At 37.9% G+C, this 25210-nt stretch overlaps 1 protein-coding gene across 2 annotated transcripts in view; it reads left to right on the top strand.

Annotated features, from left to right (window-relative positions):
* Positions 1-25210, top strand: part of CADM2 (cell adhesion molecule 2) — a 729321-nt gene that overhangs the window by 531341 nt on the left and 172770 nt on the right. The window contains exon 8 of one of the 2 annotated variants that reach the window (XM_073617013.1): positions 14355-14468. The exons of the other annotated variant lie outside the window; for it this stretch is intronic. Within the exon in view, the coding sequence (XP_073473114.1) occupies positions 14355-14468 (114 nt within the window). The remainder of the gene's footprint in view (positions 1-14354; positions 14469-25210) is intronic. 2 annotated transcript variants of the gene reach the window in all.

Raw genomic sequence — 25210 nt, 5'->3', positions numbered from 1 at the left:
TAGATGAATTCAGATGCTTTAACGTGATCTCCAACCTTAAAATAAGTTTCTCTAAGTTTTTTGCCCTCAATATATCTTTACCACAATCCTTAGTCATACAATGCAAAGAGAATTTTCTCTTCCAATGGCAGACAGATGCAATCACTTATCTTGGAATTCAACTACCCACCAAATTGACAGACTTATATACGAAGAACTACTTACCGATACTGACCAAACTGACCTCTGACCTTAAAAATTGGAACAGACCAGTGTTCTCATGGTTCGGAAGGGTGGCGATATTGAAAATGAATGCGTTACAAAGAATGTTGTTCATCCTACAAACAGTACAAATACACATACCGCAGGCCTTCTTCAAATAGAAGCCTTTGCCCCAACTTCATATAGGGAGGACACAAGTCCAGAATAAAATACACACACTTAACATTGCCCAAACACCTAGGAGGCATCGGTCTCCTGGACCTTCTGAACTACTATAAGGCAGTCCATCTGACCAGAATACTGGACTGGAACCTACACGCATCCTCAAAAGACTGGGGGGGTCTTGAAGACTCTTTTTTGAAATTACATCTGGCATTAGTACCATGGATACTTGATCGCCATATTTCCCTGGAGCTTAAATCACATCCTCTCATCAGGCCAACCACTCAATGCTTTAGCAAAATATGCAAACAATCCTCCCTATCGAATATACCAGGCCCATTATCTCCAATAAGATTGAACCCTGACTTCCCCCCAGGCATGTCTGCTGACTTTTTAACACAACATTGGTCGGAAGAAAAGGTTCTTGCTCATCATTTCTTTGACCAGGGTAAACTTTACACAGCACCTCTCCTCTCTACACGATTTTACAGACCCCCGATACCTCCATGGACATACCTTCTAATCGCACAGTTTTTAGGAACATTAGCCAAGAAATCCTCATGCTCTAGACAGCTTATGCCTTTTGAACACCTCTGTTCCCAGTCGTCCCCCCAGACACACTTGATCTCTGCTACACATTCCCTTCTTTTTATGGATTGTCAGTCCAACAGCTCAGTGATTTGCAAAGTTTGGGAAAAAGACCTGTCACTTTCTCTCACGCAAGTAGATTGAGGTAACATTTATCTCAACCTCCACAAAGGGTCCATTAATGTTTCCACTCAGGAAAATGGTTATAAAATTAAATCCCGATGGTACCGCACACCTGAATTACTACACAAATTTAATCCAGCAATCACAGATTGCTGCAGGAGATGCAACTCACAACCAGGCACATTTCTGCACATCTGTCCACAAATCCAATCATTTTGGAAAAAAGTACATCACATAACCTCACTTGTCTCTACATATGATTTGGACTGGTCACCTGCTCAATTTCTCCTACATCACTCAAACCTATCACATCGTACCTATCACAAATCCCTGGCAATGCACATGGTAAATGCGGCAAAACAGTGCATACCGATGCATTGGAAATCCCAAACCATCCCGTCATTGAAGGAATGGTTCTGTAGAATCAAAAGAATTGCAGAGTTAGAAGAATTAATTCACATAGCAAGAGATTCCCCCAGCAAATTTGGCATAAAATGGGCATGTTGGAAACATTTCCAAACCACACCAGAATACGCCCTCCAACAAACCAAAAATTAACCTATAACATACCGAACTCAGAAATCTAGACTTTCTATGAATTAATAGAACCATCCACTCCTCACAATTCCATAGAAGCCTACAGATATCCGGGGGATAATCCCACGAGGAGGGAAGCAAGAGAAGGTCAACCTTAATCCCAGAGACAGTAGCCCTGTTCCTCATATCATCCACTCTCTCATATGGGCCCCTCCCTCCCACACCCATAGACAGCTTCTTTCTATTACTATTAAAAACAACCCCAAGCAGGGACACACCTACCCCCACCCCCACCCCCCCTAGGTTAGGTGTCATTTCCCCTACCCTCATATGTTTCACCCCCCTCCCTCCCCCTTTCTCTTTATCCTCCCCACAACTAATACCATAACAGGTTACCAGCAACCGCATAATATACACTTATCCTACTCGATCCTCTCTCTAATCTCTGAGATCACCCACGCACTCATAGAGATGACCTAGCTGGTCAAGAGAGAAACCGACCGATTGATCCCTCACAATATTAGAAACGGTTTCTATATCAGGGTAATACATTCACTCCTACAGACCCAAAATTGGGATGACACAACAGTTACTAAGAATTACCACAAGTTGTAGACTTGATACAGACAATAGAACCATTATATTTGAAATGTTTTGATGTCTCGATACTGCAAACCAAAGTCTATAGAGACGCTAAGGATCGTTACCGTTATCTGTACTTTAACCTGTTACTCTGGATGTTTTGATTACTGTGTATGTTCAATTATTCCATACGAGAACAAATGTTAACCTGTTTGTGCAACTTAGCAAATAAAAACATTTTGAGAAAAAATAATAAAAACGCTTTTTAAAGTGCTATAGTGCTGAGTGATAGAGTCACCTGTGGTCCGGTTCTGCAGCCCCAGATTTCACGGCTTCCCCCTGTCCTATGCCAGCTCTGCAACACTTCCTGGTACCTCTCTCGTCAGCTGATCAAGCTCCTGCTTTATGAGAGAGGCATCAGGAAGTGTTGCAGAGCTGGCATAGGACAGGGAGCTTGATTGGCTGTCGAGAGAGGTACCAGGAAGTGTTGCAGAGCTGGCATAGGACAAGGGGAAAGCTGTGAAAACACAGTGAAAACCTCCTTGGAGAAACTTGATCAGCTGACGAGAGAGGTACCAGGAAGTGTTGCAGAGCTGGCATAGGACAGGGCCCAAATGATTGTTTACAAATTCACTGTTGAGTTAAAAATATGCAGTTTCCCTTCAAAGAAGCCCTGACATCCCATGTGTGACATCACTGTTAAAATAAGGAAGTGTTATATTTCCTCAATAGGATACAATCTAATAAGGAGTTACTTCCTTAAAAGGCCAATGATGTCATTGGTGTGGGCATTGTTGCCGCATAACCTCCTTTAGCTTTGAAAGTTAGATCCCTGTTAGATCTTGCCAGTTAGCCAGATGTGTGGGGAGCAGTGGGCTTCCCCTTTGAGGAGCACTGTTCTTTCTGTCTGGAGAGCTGTGTGCTTCCCCTTTGAGGAACACTGTGCTATCAACATTCAATATTGAACTGATAAAGGGTCTTGTGGACCGGTTTGGCAATTTACGAAATTAATCAGATTTCCAGCTTATCTCTCCTTCATAGCTCCTTGTGTTGTGGTCAGAGTTTAATATAAAACGTATTCTTTAGACTTCCATACTTGAACTGCTCTTTGCCTGCTGTTGTTATGAGCTGAATCATGTATGATTGGCAGTTACAATGAAGTTGAGGTGAATCCTGCAACTTCTGTGTGTCTTTTACCTGGTATAGATGATCGTGCCTAAAGGTCTGCTATAATTTTTGTTACAAATGTATCACAGTACCACACAATTTGTGAGACAGCATATTTGTTTTATCTCTTCAGATGGATAAGTTTGTAATTAGAGAGTATAAAAGCTAAATAAATTGATGCAAAGCATAACTTGGTCTTTACATGTTCCAAGCAGCGGGGAAGAAAGCTGTTAAACAGCTGGTTTGAGCATTTCACTGTACTTTTAACAAATCATTCCCTTAAGCAAATATGTACCAAATCTGCCCACATTCACGATAAAGTCCAGATCTTGGAACTGTTGTTTGCTCAATATAATTTTTTTTACCAAACAGTAACTTGTATCTTCCTACATCTTTTAATAACTACTGAAAAGGATTACGTGGCACTTCTTTTCTCAGATCTTACTAACAATACCACGTTGAATATTCTTAGTAAAATATACATTAACAATAAATATACAAATACAGATGAATACATAAACTTTTAAAATCATATTTAAAATGGTTCTGTCATTGGGTCATGTGTACATAGTCTGGCTTTGCTGTATAGGTTCTCCTGTAGTTTACAGGATATATAGAGCTTTGATTTTTGTTACAGAAAATACATTATTATCCAAACCAATGGTGATCAACTTTTTGATTTAGGGGGCCTCAATTGAATACCCTGACATTACCAAAAGCCACACATAATGCCCAGTGTATTTAATAGGAATGCAATAAAAGTGGTTAGAGACTGAACATACTATAGTAAACGGTCAGAGACTGAGGGCACGTTACAACAGGTTGCTAGAGAATAGATTACTGCCATTACAACACCTTTACAAGAGAATGCTTATAAGATACTGGTATCACATTTGATATTCCTCTCATCAGGAGCCATTATAAAAGTCAGGAAAACAAATAAAAAAAACAAACAAAGCAAACAAAACAAAGAATAGACAACACAGAAAAAGCAATATAGTTTGAAAAATAAAGCAAAATAAAGCAAATAATTTAGCTAGTGGTGACCAGTACAATTAATCTTTTCCTTCACTTTCCCTAAAAAAGCACTTAGGCAAGGAAAATAATGACTACTGGCTGCTGGGGTTAGAGACCACGGAGTAAATATTAAAGGACTGTATGTGGCCCTTGGGCCACGTGTTAGGCACCAGGGAACTAAATAGTAAAGAAAGTTTTGCAACCCAGGTTGACGCAGTTTTCGACATCTCCTGTTGATGAATGAAAAACAGAAATCATACAATTCACAGAGGCTCCAAAGGTCCATGTAGCATAATTATAGCATATCTTTGCAATATCAGTGGAGAACCTTTTCCTACTATGCAGGCTACTTTTCTGCTATGCCCAGTCATCTTAAAGGTTAAGCCACAAATGCTATAAGAAGTTACTATAATACTTTAATGTTTACAGAACAGGAGCCGAAGATAAAAATGTAATTCTAAGCAACCATGGGTAACACAATATTGGTGGTGCACATTTTTGTACAGTATGTATTCTTCATAGAAATGTATGACTGTTCACTTCAGCCGTAGACACTATAGGTTTAGCTGAAAAGATGTTATAGTCTTCCATTGTTGGAGTAGATTTCAATTGTGATTTCTATTGTGATATTCCAGAGACTATTTCTATTATAACTTTTATTATAATAAAAGTTATAATAACTTTTATTATAACTTTTTTTCTGCAGACATTCCTAGAGACTTATTGTATGTGCCCAGTATTGAGCACATACATAGCAGACACCCCTGGCACTACTTTTATTCTTTGTGGAGGTTACAATAGGCTGTTAGGGCTGTTTGTTGGATTTGAAAGGTTCTGCAGCATTTAGCTTTGATCAGCCCCTGTAACCAATCTGCTGCAGTGCTCATCAGTGTATTCTAACACAGCAGGGAGCATTCCCGCATCCACCTATAATGTGGATAGGGGAATTGGTTCCCTTTCTTCTTTTCATTCAGACGCCTGACTGAACGAAGAAAACTAAAGCATGTATGGCCATCTTGACTCATGCCAGTCCTGCCAAAATCATTTTGATTAGTCACTGATCATCAATGTGTAATCAGTAAATTTGATTCCTGTTTCTGATTTCTAGTGTTCCAACCTGTATGGCAAATATTCATTTAGATTTTAGTGGAGACACAAATTTTTGGAACCAAGAATACTGTCAACTTCACAGCTAGGGTCCCGGTTATATTTTAGGATGCTGCCATCCTTAAAAAAAGCACAGTAAAGGTTGTTTATAGGTATCTTTTCTGAGTGACAAAAAAAATAAAATTTTCTTCTACATTCAGAACATTTTCTTGGTATTTTTCTTGCACATTATAACAGCAGTTATAAATAACCAATCTAGAACATGTCAAATAAAGTTGGATCTGTAGAATTTTTGATTTGTGTGACTTCCTGCAGCCCAGTTCCTTCCAAAAGAATTTAATGTGTCCGCTGCAAGCTGTTCACAGGAACACCTTAGATTTAAAACTTAGAGCCTTTGATGCATTAAATGTGGGGAAAAAGGAAACGTGAACAAGGGTTAACAGTAGCATGCTCTAAAAATGATCTTTCGTTCCAAATGGAATTACACCTGGTGATCTGTAATGGATTGTATTTCATGCTGACACTTTCATTCTTCTGCTGTACTGCTTTTGAGCATCTTCTTTTGTAAGCTGTTTCACTCAAAAAGATAAACAGACAAAAGCACGGCAAGACAGCATGGAACTGAAAGGCAGCCATGTGGAGAGACATGCTGCCTAGTAACAACCTCGCCCCATGGCGGCCATATTCATTCACGGATAGGAGCTTGCAGGCAGTTATCTGCCTGCACTCAGATTTCATGAGTGGGAAGAATGGTAAAATACTGGGGTCAGATGGAAGACTGAATGACTAATTTAAACAATTGGATGCAGAGGATGACTTGTGCTTCAATCTTGGGAACTCAAAGCATACACTTTAACTTTGTTTACAGCTCTAGGATATTTTATATTAATCAGAAAATGGATCTGAGGTTTGAATACAGGGATAGGAAAAAGTAAAATGTGTTACACTTTGTAAAAAAAAATCTGGCTCCTTGAAAAATACTTAAAATAGTTTCCCCAAGACAAACTGGATGTCATGTATAAGTGCATCTGAAGGGACAATATTGATTGTTAAACATAACAACTAAACGGACCACTATTCATGTGCAGTAAAACATAGGAGATTGAAATAAGAGGTCTTATTGGTTGCTGTGGTTAGCAAAAACGATTCTTAATTCAGCATCTGAGCCTTTGTAGGCTAAGCACTTTTCCAGACAAACCAATAATTAATTAATTATTATATTAATAATAAATAATAAAGTTAGTGTTAATTTGCAGACATTTAGCAAGGTTCAGATAATGAGCAATTAATATTCAAAAAAATGTTCTGGCGCTAAAGTATTTGTATTGCAGCATCCAATGTAAAAAATGCATTGTGATGTTTGAACTATGTTTAGCTCTAACATTTATTGCTAGATTTTACTTACACCTATTCTATACATTTTCTGCTTTCCGACTCAATGGAATGAACAAAATGCAGGTCTCCTCTCACTGTATTGTGCTATCTGCTTATGCTAAAAGTTTGGGCTTGCTGAAACCCTCCAAAGCTTTCCACATGTGCCTTATTGGCATGAAGTGTATTTAGAAGATACAAACACTTACACTTGGGTCTCTTGTCATTGTCTCTTGTCTTTTTCTCTTATGACTAGATAGTGAGAGGCAATAGAGGGTGTCATTGCCCTTAGAGACTCCCACAACAAGTAAACTGCCCAACTTACTTTATTGAAGCAATCAGCTCCTTATCATCTATAAAAGCAATTTTACTTTCATTATGGCATAAGTCTTTAACTCTTAACTTTGAACTTCATGCCTTACAGACAAATGGGGGTATTTTATTTGCATGTCTTGCTTCCATTCAGTGGAGCCAAAGTTGTGGCATTTGTTTGCTCTTTCTTTGTGATTCATACGTTTTTATACAATTTCTGTTAATGGGGACCTTTTCTTCTCAGTGGGCTTGGATATGATTGACATACTGTATATACACATATAAACACATATTGCAATATTGTCATTACCCTATTGAGTCATTGATGCCAAAATACTTCTACCCGAAAATACACAGAATGAAGTTCAATAAATTACTTTAAATCAAAGAGCTGCATAGGGAAAATATATGAAGGCATCTTACTTGTAAAAACATTGTATTTGATAAAGCTCTTTTTCCTCTGCAGCTGCTGCCATGCTGACTTCTGTCTTCCGTGTTCAATAGTGTTATTACTTCCGCCCTTACTCCCTTTCCATGTCCCTAATCTTGCGTGCTCACTTCCGGTTAAGGCTCAGCTTGTGAATGGCAGACAGTCTCGCGGGATCTCGGAGCTGACGTCAAGCAAAGGAAATGATGCAGCCCTGGCATGTAAACACAATTTTTCCAGCAAAAAGTGCACAGAATGGGTTTATTACAGATTTCAGGGCCTCCATATACTGCATATGTTCTCAAACAATTATAAACAGAAGCAACATGTGCAAAAATAAAGTAAGAGACAAACAAACCCATAAAACATAGAGTGGGAAAGCCCTACTAAGGTACATGAGTTTAAAAGCAGAGGGGCACCCAAATATCTTTGCTGCAGGTCTACAAAATGTAGAAGACTTTGAGTGACTGTTGCTGCTCTATCATTATGATTGCAAAGAGTGAAGAACTCCAGAAACTGCCATGTACAGTATATTATAATTAGGAATAAGGGAAGTAGAACTAAAGGCATTTTTTTCAGTTTGGATAGGTTAAGGGAGGGTTATAACTCCTGCCAGTTTTTTGCTTATTATCTGTCTCTCATTGGGGAGATTTCCCTTCACTTGTTTTGCCTTAGTTAAAACCGGAAGTGAGAGGAAATCCCTTCAGAGTGAGGGAATCCCTTGTTGTCACCAGGGTAACCAGAACAAGTGTCCCCATTGGCGCATTTCTCCTCTATTCCTGTTTTGACAACAACACGTTGGATTTTCTTTCAGTAAAAAAAAGTTTTGCCTTTAGTTATACTTTAAGACAGTTAAGACCATGATTCTCAACTCCTGTCCTCAGGACCCACCAACAGGCCAGGTTTGCACGATAACTGAAATAAATCACAGGTGATAACATTTGCTGCTCAGTGATTGCAGTATTCTAGTTTGCATCTCCCCAAGGTAATACTTAAAATCTGGCCTGTTGATGGGTCCTGAGGATAAGCGTTGAGAACCACTGCTTTAGGAGATCTGTTGAAAATGAGATATTTGACATTTATATAACCTTGCTGTGCAATCCAGTGCTCTATATTCACTGCTGTTGTAGGTACAAGGAGACAGAAAAATGAAAGCTGGCAGTATTCTTGTATGTGGGTAGTAAACAAGTCAGCTGTTTGCCTAAAAATTATGTATTCCTCAAGATTCCACCAATCTTGTAATTTCCTAAAACACTTTAATATTTTTCCAGAAGTATTATTATAATCTATTTTACATAAACTATTTTTGAAAATTGTACAGTTTATTTGCAGTAGCACTTTAATGTTCAATGGAGAACAAAAATCACCTGTAGGGCTGTACAAGTGCTACAGATTTGGGTAAATATAAATCAGTGCAGTGCCCATGCAGGATTACTGGACTCAGATTTGCTCATTCATGCAATGCAAAGTGGACACTTCCATCCCCCAAACCCCAGAAGTTCTATTGCTTGGCGTTCTTGAATCTTTTATTTCACACTCTGCCAACAGAACTCTGTTCAGCTTATTATGCTTCTATGCATGCAACTCTATACTGATCCTTTGGAAAAACCCTTGTACTCCTACTACCAGTATGTTTATGGTTTTGGTAGATGAAGCCTCACCTAATAACCTTATCCTCAAAGCCAGGGTATTCTCAGATAAATTAAATAAAATCTGTGGGACCTGGTTAGGACTGCATACTAATGTTCTTTAACTTCTTCTTTTATACCCATTTATATTATTTCTATATGATTTTTTTTGGTCTATATGATATTGTATCACTTTGGACTTAACTTGACACAGTGGAGTTGATTTACCAAAGGCAAATAGTCTGTTCATTTTGCGATGGAAGTTGCACCCGGCAAAGGAAGTTTTCCCCAGAGCATTGTTTAGTGAATGAGTTGAATCTCTGTTGACTTCTATCATTCAGTCTTGTGCAAATAATAGTGCTGCTTTGTTTTTTTTCTTGCACATGCTTGGAACTCTTTGCAAAGTAAATTTTCACCACATTCACTAAGCTAAGGGGAAATTCACTCTTGTCGAGTGAACAGCCTATTTCCTTTTAGTAAACCAACCCCATTGTCTATAAAGAGGGGGTAGGGTTAATCAAACGTGTGTATGTGGTATGGAAGAATATACTGTATGTCTGAACTAGTATTTGCAACTTATGTTGTGACATGTTTTTGGCTTGTGTCCTTTTGTAACTACTTTTAAGAGCATAACTAAACACCTAAAATAAATTTGCAGGGTTGACTTTACATCATTTTTTGGTTTATTTCACCAGGGAAGAGAAGTAAGAGTGGGCAAGCTCATTTTAGTGATTTTTTGGTTTTTTAGGGTTTCCTACCCTTCCCATTTAATGTCTGCAGTATCATTAATGACAGCCATGCCCATGTTTATATCTCTATTGTCTTTTTTAATTCAAGTGGTTCTAAAGGTATGCATTTTTTTTGCCTTAATGCATTCTATGCACCTTCTGCAAGCAGCTCCCCCTTATACTTACCTGAGCCCAATCTCGATCCAGTGATATGCATGAGGGCAGTAGCTCTCCCAGCTCTCTCTCTTCATTGGACAAAGAAGCAACAGTGGGAGACATTGGCTCCTGCTGCTATTAACCAGTGAGAAGGGAGTGGGGGATGGGCCAAGCCGCACTCTGTGTGTCAATGGATACGCACAGTTGGCTCAGGAGCCAGTCATGCCAGCGGGGGACCCGCGAAGAAGAAGACCAGGGCTGTTCTGTGCAAAATCATTGCGCAGAGGAGGTAATTATAATGTGGTTTTTTTGTTTTTTAATACGTTTAGAATCAGTTTAAAAAAAAACATTGTTATGGGTTTAAAATTTCCATATTTTACTTTTGTATTGTAAAAAATTGTACATTTTGGGGCAACAATCTAAGCTAAATATTTACAGTGAAAGCAGCTGTCACCCAATATGAAGGCAGCCATCATAAATAGCCTTAGTTAATGTCAGATTAATGACCCTATAACCATTTTAAATGAATGTAATGTGTCTTATGCCACAAAAGAAATGTCTAAGCATAAAGCTCTGATTTTAGAGTGGCCAATAAGAGTCAGACTAGTTACATTGCAGACACTCTGGCACAATTACCGTAAACAAGAAACGCATTTGAATAAGTAGCCAAGTGCCAGGCGCCCTACAGAGGATGCAGTGAGAAATAGCAAAAACAGATTAGTAAGGACACAAAAGCATGATGGCCAAAAACATAATTAAGGATAAGTGCACTTCATTCATATTTGTTTTTATAATGACTTGAGTTCCAAGGTGAGTTTGGAAACCACATGACATGAATGCATTCATAAATATATTTCAGTATACTGCCTTGAGAGATTTTTTTTTGTATACAGTCATGCAGATAAAAAATAAGACATAGCTTGTTTTGTGTATTTTCTTATTTGTTTTGCTTATAAATATGGATATTCTAGCTAATGAACATTTTAAATAATTACACCTATTAACATCATCACAGGTCTAAATAATTATTCACTTAGACATTTCATCCAAAAGAACTGAGGATTATTAAATGTAACAAAACCCAACCAAGTTACCATATTCCACCCTTGAATACATTCCTATTCTACCCCAGCCCATATAGTGTGAAATTAATGCCCCTATCTATTTTAAAATAAAAGTACAGGGATGCAGTTAATTTGTATTTCTAAGGGTTTCCATCAGATCAAGCCAAAATGTCTCAGCCTTAGTTGGACACTATCTTTTTAATTACTGCCACCTTTGATGGGATTGCTGACCAGACACTTGGTGGTACATTGTGGTAGGCTGGGCACAGCAGTGGGATTGTTGGTATGTGTGATTAGTTTTTCTTCTATAAAGGCATCTGAAATCAGTGAATCAGTAGGCCCCAAGGCTAGAGAGGTAGAATTTCTCTTTAAAGTGTGTACCCACCAGTATATAAAGGAGGCACACTGACCACCAATGTAAGGGGCACACACTGCCGACTTATTTAATGGAGGGCAATTACCACCAATATGCAGGGGCATACTAACTACCACTGTAAGAGGGCACTGCAGTGACCACTAAACACATATGTTATGGGGGCAACAACATCACTAACCGCCATCATTTAATGGGGACTTTCAACACTGACCACTGACATAAGGCGTCAAGTGCAAGTTACTATAGTTAATTTCATCACATTATAAGTCTGTATAATCCACCAGTAACCACTATACATAACCTATTTTTGTTTAATAGTGTACAAACTGCACTCTTTGGGGTTGATTTACTAAACACAAATAGACTGCACACTTTTCAAATTGTAGTTGCACTCTGCAAGAGCAATTGCTCCAGAGCCTAGTAAATGAGCAGAAGCTCTTCTGACTTCCATCATCCAATCATGTGAAAGCAAAAATGCTGTTTTTTCTTTTTTTTTTCCTTTGCGCTAAAAATTCTTTGTAAAGAAACTTTACCTAATTTACTAAGCTCTGGAGAGTGCAACTGCACTTTGCAAAGTGCACAGTCTATTTGCCTTTAGTAAATCAACCCCTTTATGTGAGGAAGTGCGAGTGATCTACAATCCAAGCAACCCCCTGTAAATTAGGCTGCTCATCAGATTTGCCTGACCTCTTGAATAAGGATGGTAACAGCACTGATTTATTATTCCCCTAGTACACAGAGTTTTTTTCGGTCTTTTAGGGCCTGTTCACTCATTAACATGCACAAATGCAACACAATGCAATGCAGGCCAACGCAGCACAGTAGTGGGAATATGACACATAAAAAAAAAATATTTTTTTATGTGTTGATCTGCATTTACAAGTGCGCCAAAATGCAGATCGATACACTAGAGTGAATTTGCCTTAAATGCTGGCATGTAGCCTCCCTTGTCCATGCGTAGATGTCACAGAGATTTGCCCCACCCAATGCGTTTCATTATCAAGGACAATATCCAAGGATTTTGCACTGTCTGAGTTTATATATACACCTCTCTATCAAACTTCATACCATTCTCAATCACATTGCCAATCTTTCTGGCCTTACCTGACAAGTTGTATTACTTTCAAATCCTGATCATAATAATTAAATAACGAAAACGTATACAGAACCACTACACAGTCTATTCAAATAATATACTGTATATGAAATAATATCATGCTTATACAGTATGCAATGTAAGTACCACTGTGTCAAGAATAGAGGAGGAATTCGTTTTACCCCTCCACTGAGCCCTTCTACCACTTGCTGGCATGAAAGGATCCAAAATAACCAGTCCCTGCTCACACACTCCAGGTTATATAGAAAGTGCCTATTCCAAAAGGAAGAGATACGTCAAAGTGAAGTCTTTTAGAAAGCGGCTTCATGCTATTAAACAGTTTTCATACTATGCTTTTTAATGCCCCATGTCCTTACCTGTTCCCTTTTGATGTTACAAACTTCTTTCTCCTGTGCCTGCTTTAACATATTTTTTTCTTTTGGGATTTGTGTTATATTAATATTTTTATCATCATCATTACTATTATTATTATGCTGTATTGTTCAATAATTACATTTTACCAAAATAGCATTTGTATTGTTAGAGCGTATGTAAACCATTATAGTGAACATCTCTTATTTGCTTCCTTTTGGTCTGTTAAATATTGCATTTTGTTATATTTGTTTGATAAGTGCAAAAAAAACCTGTTGATGCTGTTAGAAATTCACAGCTGTACTGTATCCTATGCACACTTCCTGTGCTATCTCAAGTCTAATCAGCCCTATCTTGGACTACAAAACACCGCCCTAAGGCTAAAGATGACTGGGGAGGGCTGACACAATTTCTTGTGATTTCAATCCAGAAAAGGTACTGTGTTGGAAGCCTATACAAGGAAATTAGAAGCTGAGTGCATTTCTGCTAGGGTCAAGAGATATTTTTCGGGCGTTGCATTGTGTTTAATAAAATAAAACACAGGGAAATGTTTATTTTTTACAGAGATGTCCTGCATATGGTTTTTATTCCTGACAGTGATGACACTTTAAGATGGTTAAATGTTGATCACCAAGCAAATTGAATAACTTTATAGATTTAATCTTTTGTTGCTCGATAATTGTCAGCAATAGATAAACTTTCCATCTACGGCATCAGTAAGTTTCTATGACTCAAAGGGAAAACAAGGAGATTATATGGTTTTTGCTTTCTGTTGGCTTGTTCCTTCCGGTGAATGGCTACAGAGTACTCTACATAAAAAAGCCACTTGCTTCTTAGTTTTCACTGATATATACCTTAGGAAGGCACTGCAGGTGAAATATTCAGTTTTAACATATAATTTCCATTTTCTTAGCATGTTATTATTTTCTTGTTTGTCTCCCACATCTCCCCAGCATGTTGTTTTATCCACTCCTGATCTCCACTGTACAACCCATTGTATGGCACAAAGAAAGCTTGGTTCTTGTCAATTAAATCCACTCTCCATGAAAAAAATTGTATTTTGTGCAATAACCAGTAATTTAAATCTATACCGAGGATTTTTTTTTTTACACTTTGGTAATTATACTCCTCTGTTAAGTATGAAAAAAGTGAGAGTGATTTAATATAAAAAAACTACCAAGTGTCTGAGTCACTTTGCTTTAAGCATGTCTTTGTTAACATTATGTCTACATTACCCGAGTTAACCATTGTTATGCTTTTTTTTTTTGTTTTTTTTTTTTTGTATGATATAATTTTGTCTTTATGTTTCATGTCTCTTTTTATGTTTTCCCATTGACCAGATGCCCCTACCACTTTAATTCCAACCACAATCATCCCCCTTTCCACCACTGCAACAGTCACAACCTCTGTTTCCATACCAACCCGTTCAACCACATCCGCTTCCAGCAGCAAAGGTATGTCTGTTCTACTGTATGCCTCGTATAACAGATTGATTGAAATGTCTGAAACATCATGACTCGATGTAATTAGCTATGACATTTACATTTATAGTGAGTTAAAGTGTTAATAACAAGCGTTGTTATGTTTTGTGCTTTTTTTAATGATTTGAACAAATTAAAAGGAACACAGTAACATAGCAACAATTTGAAAATAATTGCAAATTACACTTTGCTGTTGATATGGCGTAGACTTAGTTACTCAGGGCTTTATTGTCTTGGAGGCAAATGATGCACCACAATCCCACATGAAAGAGATTTGGGGATTTTTTATTTTTTTTTTTGGTTATAAAATTCTTTAGAACATTTTTGGATCTTTAATGCTCTATAGTGGCTGTAGTACACCTCAGAAGATGAATTCTTATAGACTATGCTACATGTCAGGGCAGTGTGAGCAGCCAAAGATGTATACAGCTAAAATCAAAGTCAGATCAATTGAGTTTAAATGGAGCTCTTAGGTTGCCGTATGTATATATATGGGGGCATCCTAAATTAATAAAAAAAATTGATATACAATGAAGAAACAGAATTGACTGTTTCAGCAGAACTCTGGCTAAATATTTAAAAACAGTGTTTAGTGCAGTTGTGTATCCTTTAAACAGTGCTAGCATGATCAATAAAGGATTGAACTTAATACTAATGTAATGAGGGGAAGAAGTATCGATTAGACTCAGGAAGCTGCAGAGCTGTCTTTCTGAACAATGATACCACCTCTTGCGGTGGCAGATAACAACTATGGCAGTTGGAAAGGCAGCCCAGGGCCCAACCTCCTGGGGAGGAAGATGTATGCCTTTCTTCTGAGAATACTTCCCACTGTGCTGCACAATGCTTTCCAAGTTATTATTGTTTGGTTGCCCACTCCTCATTCTGTTATTCCATTGGAGAAAATTATTATGCATTCTCTGACTCTGCTCTTTTCTATGTATGCATGAGGTATACTAGTATATTTCTTTATCTATATGCTTGGTATAATTCCCAATATCTGTTTATATTCTGTATGTTTGGATATTTCCCAGTACCAATTTTCTTGTTCTGCATGCTGAGTGTAATTCTTAGTATTTGCTCTAAATCTACTTGTATGAACACTGCACAATATTACTTTCCTTGTTATGTATGCTGGGTGTAGTTATCAGTATCTGTTTTCATAATGTTTACTGTATATGGATGATTCATAGTAGCACTTGCATTTTTATTCTGGGTGTAATTTTTAGTATCCATTCTTATTCTGCATGTACAGTATGCATCCATTTCACACTGCCATATCTAATATTCTGTATGCTGGGTGCAATTCTCAGTACCTTTTTTTATTTTGTATAAATCAACACTGCACAGTATCACTTCCCTTGTTCTCTATAAATGATGTAATTATTAGTATCTGTTTTTACTATGTATATATGGATGTGCACAATAGCACTTCTCTTCATCTGTATGCTGGGGATAGGTTTTAAATCTATGTATACTTTCTTATATTTCAAATTTTCTGTGTTTGTGTTTTTTCATTGTAGCATTAAACTGTTGCCAGATTTTTTGCTCCTGCAAATCAAGATAAAGAATACTTAAGGTCACTTTCACACCATTGTGTTGCATTTATGTGCATACTGCGTTTAGCTGCACTTTAATGTGCATTGCATGAGCTGTCCAAGGCATCAAAATGCACCAAAATGGGTGCATTTATTATTATTTTTGCAATGCTTGGGGACTCTTGGTGAGATTTCTTTGCTTACCGGTCCATGAAGTCCAGCATTGTCTTCCTTTCAGCCTTAAGAACTTCCTCTGTTCCAGTGCAGCCATCTTGGTCATACAGTATATCACACACACATGTACACATGCCACGGGTCTTTTTTAGGTCTATATAGACCTGGCGAGCCTTGTAGCGCTTATGCACATGCACAAATTCCCACAAGCCCCCACACATTCACAGACATAATAATAAACAAAGTGTGCAAAACCTCTAACCATAGAAATCACAATGAAAACAAACAGTAAAGTGATGCAAATAATATCAACATCAATAAATAAAAGCACCAATATAGTGGAAAAATAAAACCATATTTCAGTATTGTCAGAAACCATGAATCAGAAAGAGAAAGAAGTAGAGTCAAATCACACTTGTTTAATAATAAAAGTAAATAGAACAAATGTAGTCAAAACATAGTCAAAGTTTGGTAACCGTAACAGATAGACAAGCCAGAAAGTCAGGAGCCAGGGATCAGCATATTGGAACAGCAAGCAGTATCTGGAGCCAGAAGGAATGTTAGCCAAGCAAATCTTTAACAGGAACGCAGGAGATAGTCTCTGTGATGTTGACCAAGGTGAAGGCAGAGATCATCTGGGCTGGACGACTTAAGTAGGCAGGACTGATGAGCAGGATATTATCAACAGGTGAGTCACTGTGGAGAGATAGGAGCTGGCAATTAGACAACAGCTGAGCGGCCAGCTTTGAGAAGGAAGGGCTGAGCCCAGCCCTGACAATTATAAATCAAACAATGATAAAACAGAGATTGATGTCCACACCCAAATGAATATTAAGGGCTCTACTAGGGGGGGATTTTAACCACTAAGTCACCGCCAACCGTCATATGACGGCGGGACGAGGCTTCTCTTGGTCTGGGCGGACGTCATATGACGTGATCGCCCTCCCGAGCCACTAGGGTGCCCGCTGCGTCGCTCTGGACCCGGTGCGCATGCCCGGCGGCCACGATGTCCACCGGACACCTGCGATTGCCGGGTAACAGAGCAGGATCGTGGATCTGTGCATGTAAACACAGATCCACGTCCTGTCAGAGAGGAGAGGAGACCGATGGTGTGTCCCTTGTACATAGGGACACCGATCGGTCACCTCCCCCAGTCAGTCCCCTCCCCCCACAGTTAGAATCACCTCCCTAGGTCATACATTAACCCCTTGATCGCCCCCTAGTGTTAACCCCTTCCCTGCCAGTCACATTTACACAGTAATCAATACATTTTTATAGCACGGATCGCTGTATAAATGTGAATGGTCCCAAAAATGTGTCAAAAGTGTCCGATATGTCCGCTGCAATATTGCAGTCACAATAAAAATCGCAGATCGCCGCCATTACTAGTAAAAAATAAATAAATAAATAAAAATGCTATAAATCTATCCCCTATTTTGTAGACGCTATAACTTTTGCGCAAACCAATCAATAAATCAATATATGCTTATCGCGATTTTTTTTTTACCAAAAATATGTAGAAGAATACATATCGGCCTAAACTGAGGAAAAAATTTGTTAAAAAAAAAAAATTGGATATTTATTATAGCAAAAAGTAAAAAATATTGTGTTTTTTCAAAATTGTCCCTCTTCTTTTGTTTATAGCGCAATAAATAAAAACCACAGAGGTGATCAAATACCACCAAAAGAAAGCTCTATTTATGGGGAAAAAATGATAAAAATTTCATTAGGGTGCAGTGTAACATGACCACACAATTGTCATTCAAAGTGCGACAGCGCTGAAAACTAAAAAATGGCTTGGGCAGGAAGGGGGTGAAAGTGCCCTGTATTGAGGTGGTTAAACAATCTTGTGGGAAAATGAAAGTCCTGTCCCAAAAGAATATTTCAGGGCTCCACTAGGGAGCCAGTGTAGAATCTTGCGTGAAAATTAAATTCCAAAGTTCCATGTTTTTTAGTCCCAAACCACCTCAGTCATAGATATATGCATTCCCTTACTGGATAACTAGGATCTTCAGATTATAAGAGATCGCTAGTGCAGGATACACTAAGTGTGAATCACACCACGGTATGGTAACAACCTCCATGCCCACCAAGTACTCTGCTGGCTGTCCAGAAAGCACAATTCTCCACAGCAAGATACAAAGGACTATAGCGTAATATTGCTAAAAACACCAATTTATTCCATGCAAATATTCTTACAAGCATCTCCAAGCAGAAAAGGCTCAAAAACACCATGCTGTATTACCCCAGCAGGTGTGATAACATCATAGGCCGCTAGCCCTTTCTACACATTTCATTTATGCGAAGTACTTCCTCAAGGGACATGAAGAAGTTTCTTTATTTTTCCACTATATTGGTGGTTTTATTTATTGATGTTCATATTATTTGCATCACTTTACTGTTTGCTTTCATTGTGATTTTTATGGTTAGAAGGCTTGCACACTCTTTTTGTTTATTCATTTGTTTTTCCTGTATGCAGAACATAGTGTGCAGCATTACCTTCTAGCCCACTGAGCACATAAGTATTTAGTGGTTTATTTGCATTCACAGACATACCTTTCTTATCTTCCAGACCCCATATATTGTCAGAGACCTGTTGCCTTTTGTGGCTACATGGGGGTTTCACCTAAATTTCATGCATGTGCGGAAGCACTGCAAGGCTCTGCCAGGTCCAATAGACACACTGCATGTCTGTTTATGTGTTAGATTTGTTCTGATTTCATGATTCACACATCATCCTCCCCTTGGTAAGGATACAGGAAGCAAAATTTTAAAATGGCTTAAAAATTATTAATTAATTATTAATTTTACTTTCATGGGCTAAAGTCCACTTTAACCTGACTTCTGATCCTCTTTAACTGCTTTCAGTGTTCCCATTGACTATGCTGGCCGACAGCTCTCACAGACTTAGAGACAGTAGCTCAGTAGTTAACTTTTTTGATTTAGCTGGCGGAAGCACGTAACAACTTGCTTACATAAGAATACTCAGCATAATAAAGGGTCACCTAACTGCTCCCTGCAAATCACAAAAAAAATAACAGCACTATTTTCAGTAGATCCCTAAATATATAAATAGTCAGCATTTTACATGAGTCCTCCAGGCCCCATTTATAACTAAACTATCACTTTAGGATGGACTGATATTTTAATGCCATTGTTGCAGCACAAGCCTGTAAGAGGCCTATTGAAGAGTGTTATTTGTGTATAATTTTGTACTCCAATGATGTCTACAAATAAGAAATGTAATCTAAATAGCAGGGTGAAGGACAGGATGCTCATGAAACCTGGTAAGTTTTATTCAAGATTGATCTAAAAATGATTCTTGCTTTGAAACCTCTTTTTGGTAACAGTCAAATCTGATATGATAATCTAACTCTTCCAAACTTCCAATTCTTATCCTGCCATCTTACTGAATCACATGGTATAACTGGTTTCCTTTCCATTTTTTTCTTTAATGTTTAAAAGAATTTATCTGAAGACCACAGAGATTATCCGAATGAGAGAATCAGTCGGTGGTTTAACTTATTCCTGGCGCAGTATGATAAACTTTGTTATCTTATGCATATTTTCCTATTGATGACACTGTGCTTAGAATGGAGTTGGTGCAAAAGATTAGACAAAGGATTTAAAAAGTAAAAAAAAAAAATTGCAAATTCCATTTAGAAGATGTAGATTTGAAAACACTTCGTAGTCATGATCGTGATTGTTTACTTACAATATCATGACTGAATTAAATGTCAGAGGAGAAATTAGTGAGTATGTCAAATATGAGCTGATGCATTTACTATACAAAAGCATGCATGTGTTTCATGTACTAATTAGGTACACAAATTAAGGGATAGAGATTCATAATTCTATTCATTGCAGTAGGGCCAAACAATTAGGTAAAGCAAAAAGCAGTCTTTTGCTGAGATATTAGCAAAAAAGTAAGCCTGTCCTGAGTGAAATCGTTTCTTTTGACATTTCTTTCTGAAAATGCTAGTTTCCTAATTGTAACACTAACATTAAACAATGTGCATGTTCTTAAGCATAGCTGTTTGTAATGTTAAGTAATTGATTCTCAAAGATCCTCAAACACCACAACAAAGACACTAAAGGGTTGATTACTAAAACTAGAGAGTGGAAAAGCAGGTGCAGCCATGCATGGTAGCCAATCAGCTTCTAACATCCACTTGTTCAATTAAGCGTTGACAAAAAAACCTGGAAGCTGGCCATTTTTTGCTATTGGGCACTGCGCTACTTCAACTGATAATTGCGCGGCCGTGCAATGCTGTCCGCAAATTAAATTTATATAATTTTTTTTGGTGGTATTTGATCACCACTGGGTTTTTTTGATTATATAAATGACAAAAGACCAAAAACTTTGAAACAAAAAAACAATATTTTTTATTTTCTGCTATAAAACATATTCAATAAAAAACTTAAATCTATTTTTTTCTTCTCTAAATTTAGGCCAAAATGCATTCTGTTTTGGTAGAAGAAAATCCCAGGAGGTGTACATTATTTGGTTTGCATGAAAATTATAGGGGTTGATTTACTAAAGGCAAAAAGACTGTGCACTTTTCAAAGTGCAGTTGCTCCAGAGATCAGTAAATGAGCAGAAGCTCTGCTAATTTCCATCATCCAATCGTGTGCAAGCAAAAATCTGTTGTTTTTATTTTTCTTTGCATGTGATTGGGTACTTTTTGTAAAGTGAAGCTTTACCTCATTTACTATGCTCTGGAGCAACTGCACTTGCAGAGTCTATTTGCCTTTAGTAAATCAACCCCATAGCATCTACAAACTATACTATATATACTGGAATTTTTATTTTATTTTTTTAATACTAGTAATACTAGTAATGGTGGTGAACAGTGACTTACAGTGGGACTATGATGGTGTGATGGGCAGTCTGACACTAGGTGACGCTGGCTGGGGGATAAACTAACTGACACTGACATCAATAGTAACACTAATGCAGTGATCAGTGCTAATATATAGCAAATCACAGCACATTCAGGGGGGAGCGCGCGTAAGTGCACACCCCTTAACCAGAAGTGCTGATCACTTATCAGATACATGATCCAGCTCACTGGAGCTGCCTTGCCGCAGTAAATGTACATGTGATCGTTGCTAAGTGGTTAAGCAAATGTCCTTTCAGGCTGTATTGGCCAATTTGCCTGTGTGCATGGTCCTTAAAATATCTTATGTATGTTTTAATTTGAGAGCTGGCAGACTGTCTAGATTCTACTCTAATCGAAAACAAAGCTGACATTTCAGTTTTTCTAATGTGTATAAAATGAATTTATCCACAATACCTATACAGATACAAATACCTATACAGATATAAAATAAAGGTAAATGAGGGCTTGTTGTAAAGTTCTTTCACTGCTTGTCCAGAATTTGCAAATAATTAAGTGTCATGATCTGGATACAAGTTCACTTTAAGAATGTGAGAGTGAGGTTTATGGAAAAAGAACAAAGACAAAAATTTCATTGCATGATATGTTCACTTAGTAGCCTGCACATACCATTGATATTGGGAATGGTGGGGTCACAGCTGGTTTATAAAAGGGTCAGTCTATCAGAGATTACTATTTAGTTATTAGATTATCCTGACAGGTAGAAGCGCCCACTAGCTTTTTTTTATCTCAATGAAATTGATTGACAAGATTTGCCCAGGGAGTGCAGAATTGGGTATGTCTTGTACTTATGTAATCCTCCTTGACAAAACAAAGCATTGAACCCTTGCAGTGTGGAGGGAACCAATGCAATGTAATATTTTAGATATACTCAGAGTTCAGTGTGAACACTTAATTCCTCCTCCATTATTAATAACATTTAACTCTTAACTAACCCTTTAACTATCCACAACCCTAACGAATCCTTATCCCATCTTAAAGCTTAAAGTGGATGTAAAATCCATTCATGAAATGTGATCTGGGCACATATATCTATAGCGTTTACTTATCTCTCTCCAGAGCTCTAAGTGCCGTGTCTTTCTGCTGCTCCATTCCTCTGTTATCAGCATGATAACTTCTGGCAGGTTCTCCAACACAGGGTCCGGCTTACAGTGGCAGACCTTCAGAGCCCATGATGGAAATGGAGGCTCCCACGCGCATGTGCGGGAGTGACATTCTCATGTCTCTAGCCTGCAAACCCAGAAGGAATTTGAGGGAAGATGTCAGCTGTCTCAGCGTTGACATTGTGGCACTGGAGGGCTTTGTTCTAAGTTAAGCCTATCATAATGTGCTAGTATGCGATGCATATTAGCACATTATGACATTGCCTTGCAGGGATTTTTTTCCAGCAGCAGCGGGTTCACACACCAAGATCTAAGACTAATTATCACCTTTTCTGCTTTATACTAACTTCCTCCTGCACATTGCAAAGAAATATGAGTCAACCTGTTTATTTTAAAACTAAGAAATGACTGTGTTGCATAGACCTCATTTAATGTGTTTATTAGAAAGTAGGTATGCCCTATGATGTAAATAAAAATAAACAGTCAATGTGTGAATATATGAAAGGGATCTGTATTTTTTAGGAGCCTGAGTTAATAGGCCTTTATCAGTCAGAGCTGCTTCGTTCCCCATAGTCAATAGAAATGCAAAAGCAGCTTGACACAGTTTGATGCAGCTTAGAAGGTGGTCAAATGCAGGTCATAAGGTGGTTCACTTCAGGTCAGATGCACCTGTCAATGAATTCTGAAATTCCTCAGAAGTGTTTCAAATACACGCCTAATGCAAGTCTTATTTCCCATCAACACAAGTCTCTTTTTTCTTCTACTTATCCACTCTTTCTAAAACCAAAAACAAGCTTTGGCTATAGTTGGGCTTTATATTGCAAAAATGGCTTGTAAAGCCATGTCATATGTAACCCAATTTTACACAAAACAGTTTTTCTTTTGACTGATGCTTTTTGGCATCTATCATCAGATCCTTGACGCAATAAATCTGTCATCCTGCCTTATAAGGTATGTCTGGAGCAAATAACCAACCAATCATTGCTGAATATTATTTGTTAAAATTTCTAGCAGTGGATCAAGTGTCATCTGCCTGATCCTACCCACTGAATGCTATTCAGGTCCAATAAAGCCAATTATATAGCTGTGATCTGTTTTCTTAACCACTTCAGCCCCAGAAGGATTTAACCACTTCCTGACCAGGCCATTTTTTGCTATACGGCACTGCGTTGCGTTAACTGACAATTAAGCGGTCATGCAACGTTGTACCCAAACAAAATGGTGTCCTTTTTTCCCACAAATAGAGCTTTCTTTTGGTGGCATTTGATCACCTCTGCGGTTTTTATTTTTTGTGCTATAAACAAAAAAAGAGCGACAATTTAAAAAAAACAAAAAAACAAAAAAACAATAATTTTACTTTTTGCTATAATAAATATCCAAAAAAACGAAAAAAAGATTCTTCATCAGTTTAGGCCTATATGTATTCTTCTATATATTTTTGGTAAAAAAAAAATACAATAAGCGTTTATTGATTGGTTTGCGCAAAAGTTATAGCGTCTACATAATTGGGGATATATTTATGGCATTTATGGCATTTTTTTTACTAGTAATGGCGGTGATCAGCAATTTTTAGTGGGACTGCAACATTGCAGCGGACAGATCGGACGCTTTTGCCACTTTTTTGGGACCATTGACATTTATACAGCGATCACAGCTAAAAAATAGCCACTGATTACTGTATAAATGTCACTGGCAGGGAAGGGGTTAACACTAAGGGGTGATCAAGGGGTAAGTTTTCCCTAGGGAGGTGTTTCTAACTGTGGGGAGATGGGACTGACATGGAGTAGAGAGAGATTGCTGTTTCTGATCACTAGGAACAGCAGATTTCTCTCTACTTCCCTGACAGAACAGGGATCCGTCTGTTTACATTGACAGATCCCCATTCTGGCTCTCTGAGGAGCGATCGCGGGTTGCCGGCTGACATGACGGTCACCGGTCACGTGTATTGGCTCCAGCATCATGCCACGGTCACATGTACGTGCCGCCGGAGGTGTGCTCGTTGCAAGCTGCCGACGTACACCTTCAGCAGTTTGCGTAGCTGCGCCAACCTGCCGCAGTATAATGATGGCGGCTGGTCGGCAAGTTTTAAAAGAGTTTTGGACCCTAGGAGAAGTGCTTAGAAAAAAAAAGTTACACAATCAACTTTTTTTTTAGATGACGAATGAAAAGTAGGATAGACAGTATGACGCCAAACTTTAGCTGACAGCAATTATTTTAAAAATAGATGTACATTAGCGTAAATCCAACAGTTACAGCATAAAGAAAGGATATCTAAGAGATAAAAAGTTGAGCTGGAGAGTGATTTTAAATATGATTGTGCTTGGGGTGATCTTAATTTGGTAGGGAGAAAAGTGAAATCTGATATAATCCATTTAATACTTTTGAGCCCATTTATAAACTTCTAAAATTCATTTTCATCTACTGCCACCTTCATAAATCCCATTGGCATGCCTGATTTCAGTGATATGTCTCTTACATTTAAAATAACTTATCTCAAGGACTGCAGGGATCATCTTTAGGAGGGAATCAGCTGGTGTTCCATCATATTTCTGGCTCAGTATGATGAACTGTTTCATCGTATGGCTCCTTTCCATTACAGGGCCCAGGTTTAGGAAGGAGATTGCAAAAATATGGAATCTTAAAGATAAGTGGGTGAAGATCAATAAGATTTTGTGGCTGAAAAACATTATATTACACTGAAGGTCATCAGGTGGTACAAGGATGAAATGAACAAAATGACAGATTAATTAACTTAATGAATTGTGGTGGAAACAGGTGACTTCTAATAAGTGGTCTCTGACAACCAAAATGAAATATTTACAGTGTTTCATTTCCTTTTTATCTGATGAATATATTAATGAATGAATCTGTGTTTGCTACATTCTTTTTTATAAGTATGAAATTGTGTTCTTTGTTACAGATTTTAGAGTTATATATAATGGTCTTATTTTTATTTCATCCTAGGATTTAACCAAGGAAAGAGTGTATGTAGAGCCTAACAA

Source organism: Aquarana catesbeiana, linkage group LG02 (assembly GCF_042186555.1).
Source record: "Aquarana catesbeiana isolate 2022-GZ linkage group LG02, ASM4218655v1, whole genome shotgun sequence".
NCBI classification, from domain to species: domain Eukaryota; kingdom Metazoa; phylum Chordata; class Amphibia; order Anura; family Ranidae; genus Aquarana; species Aquarana catesbeiana.
Note: the sequence above shows the minus strand (reverse complement) of the source record. Positions and strands in the feature narration are given on the sequence as shown.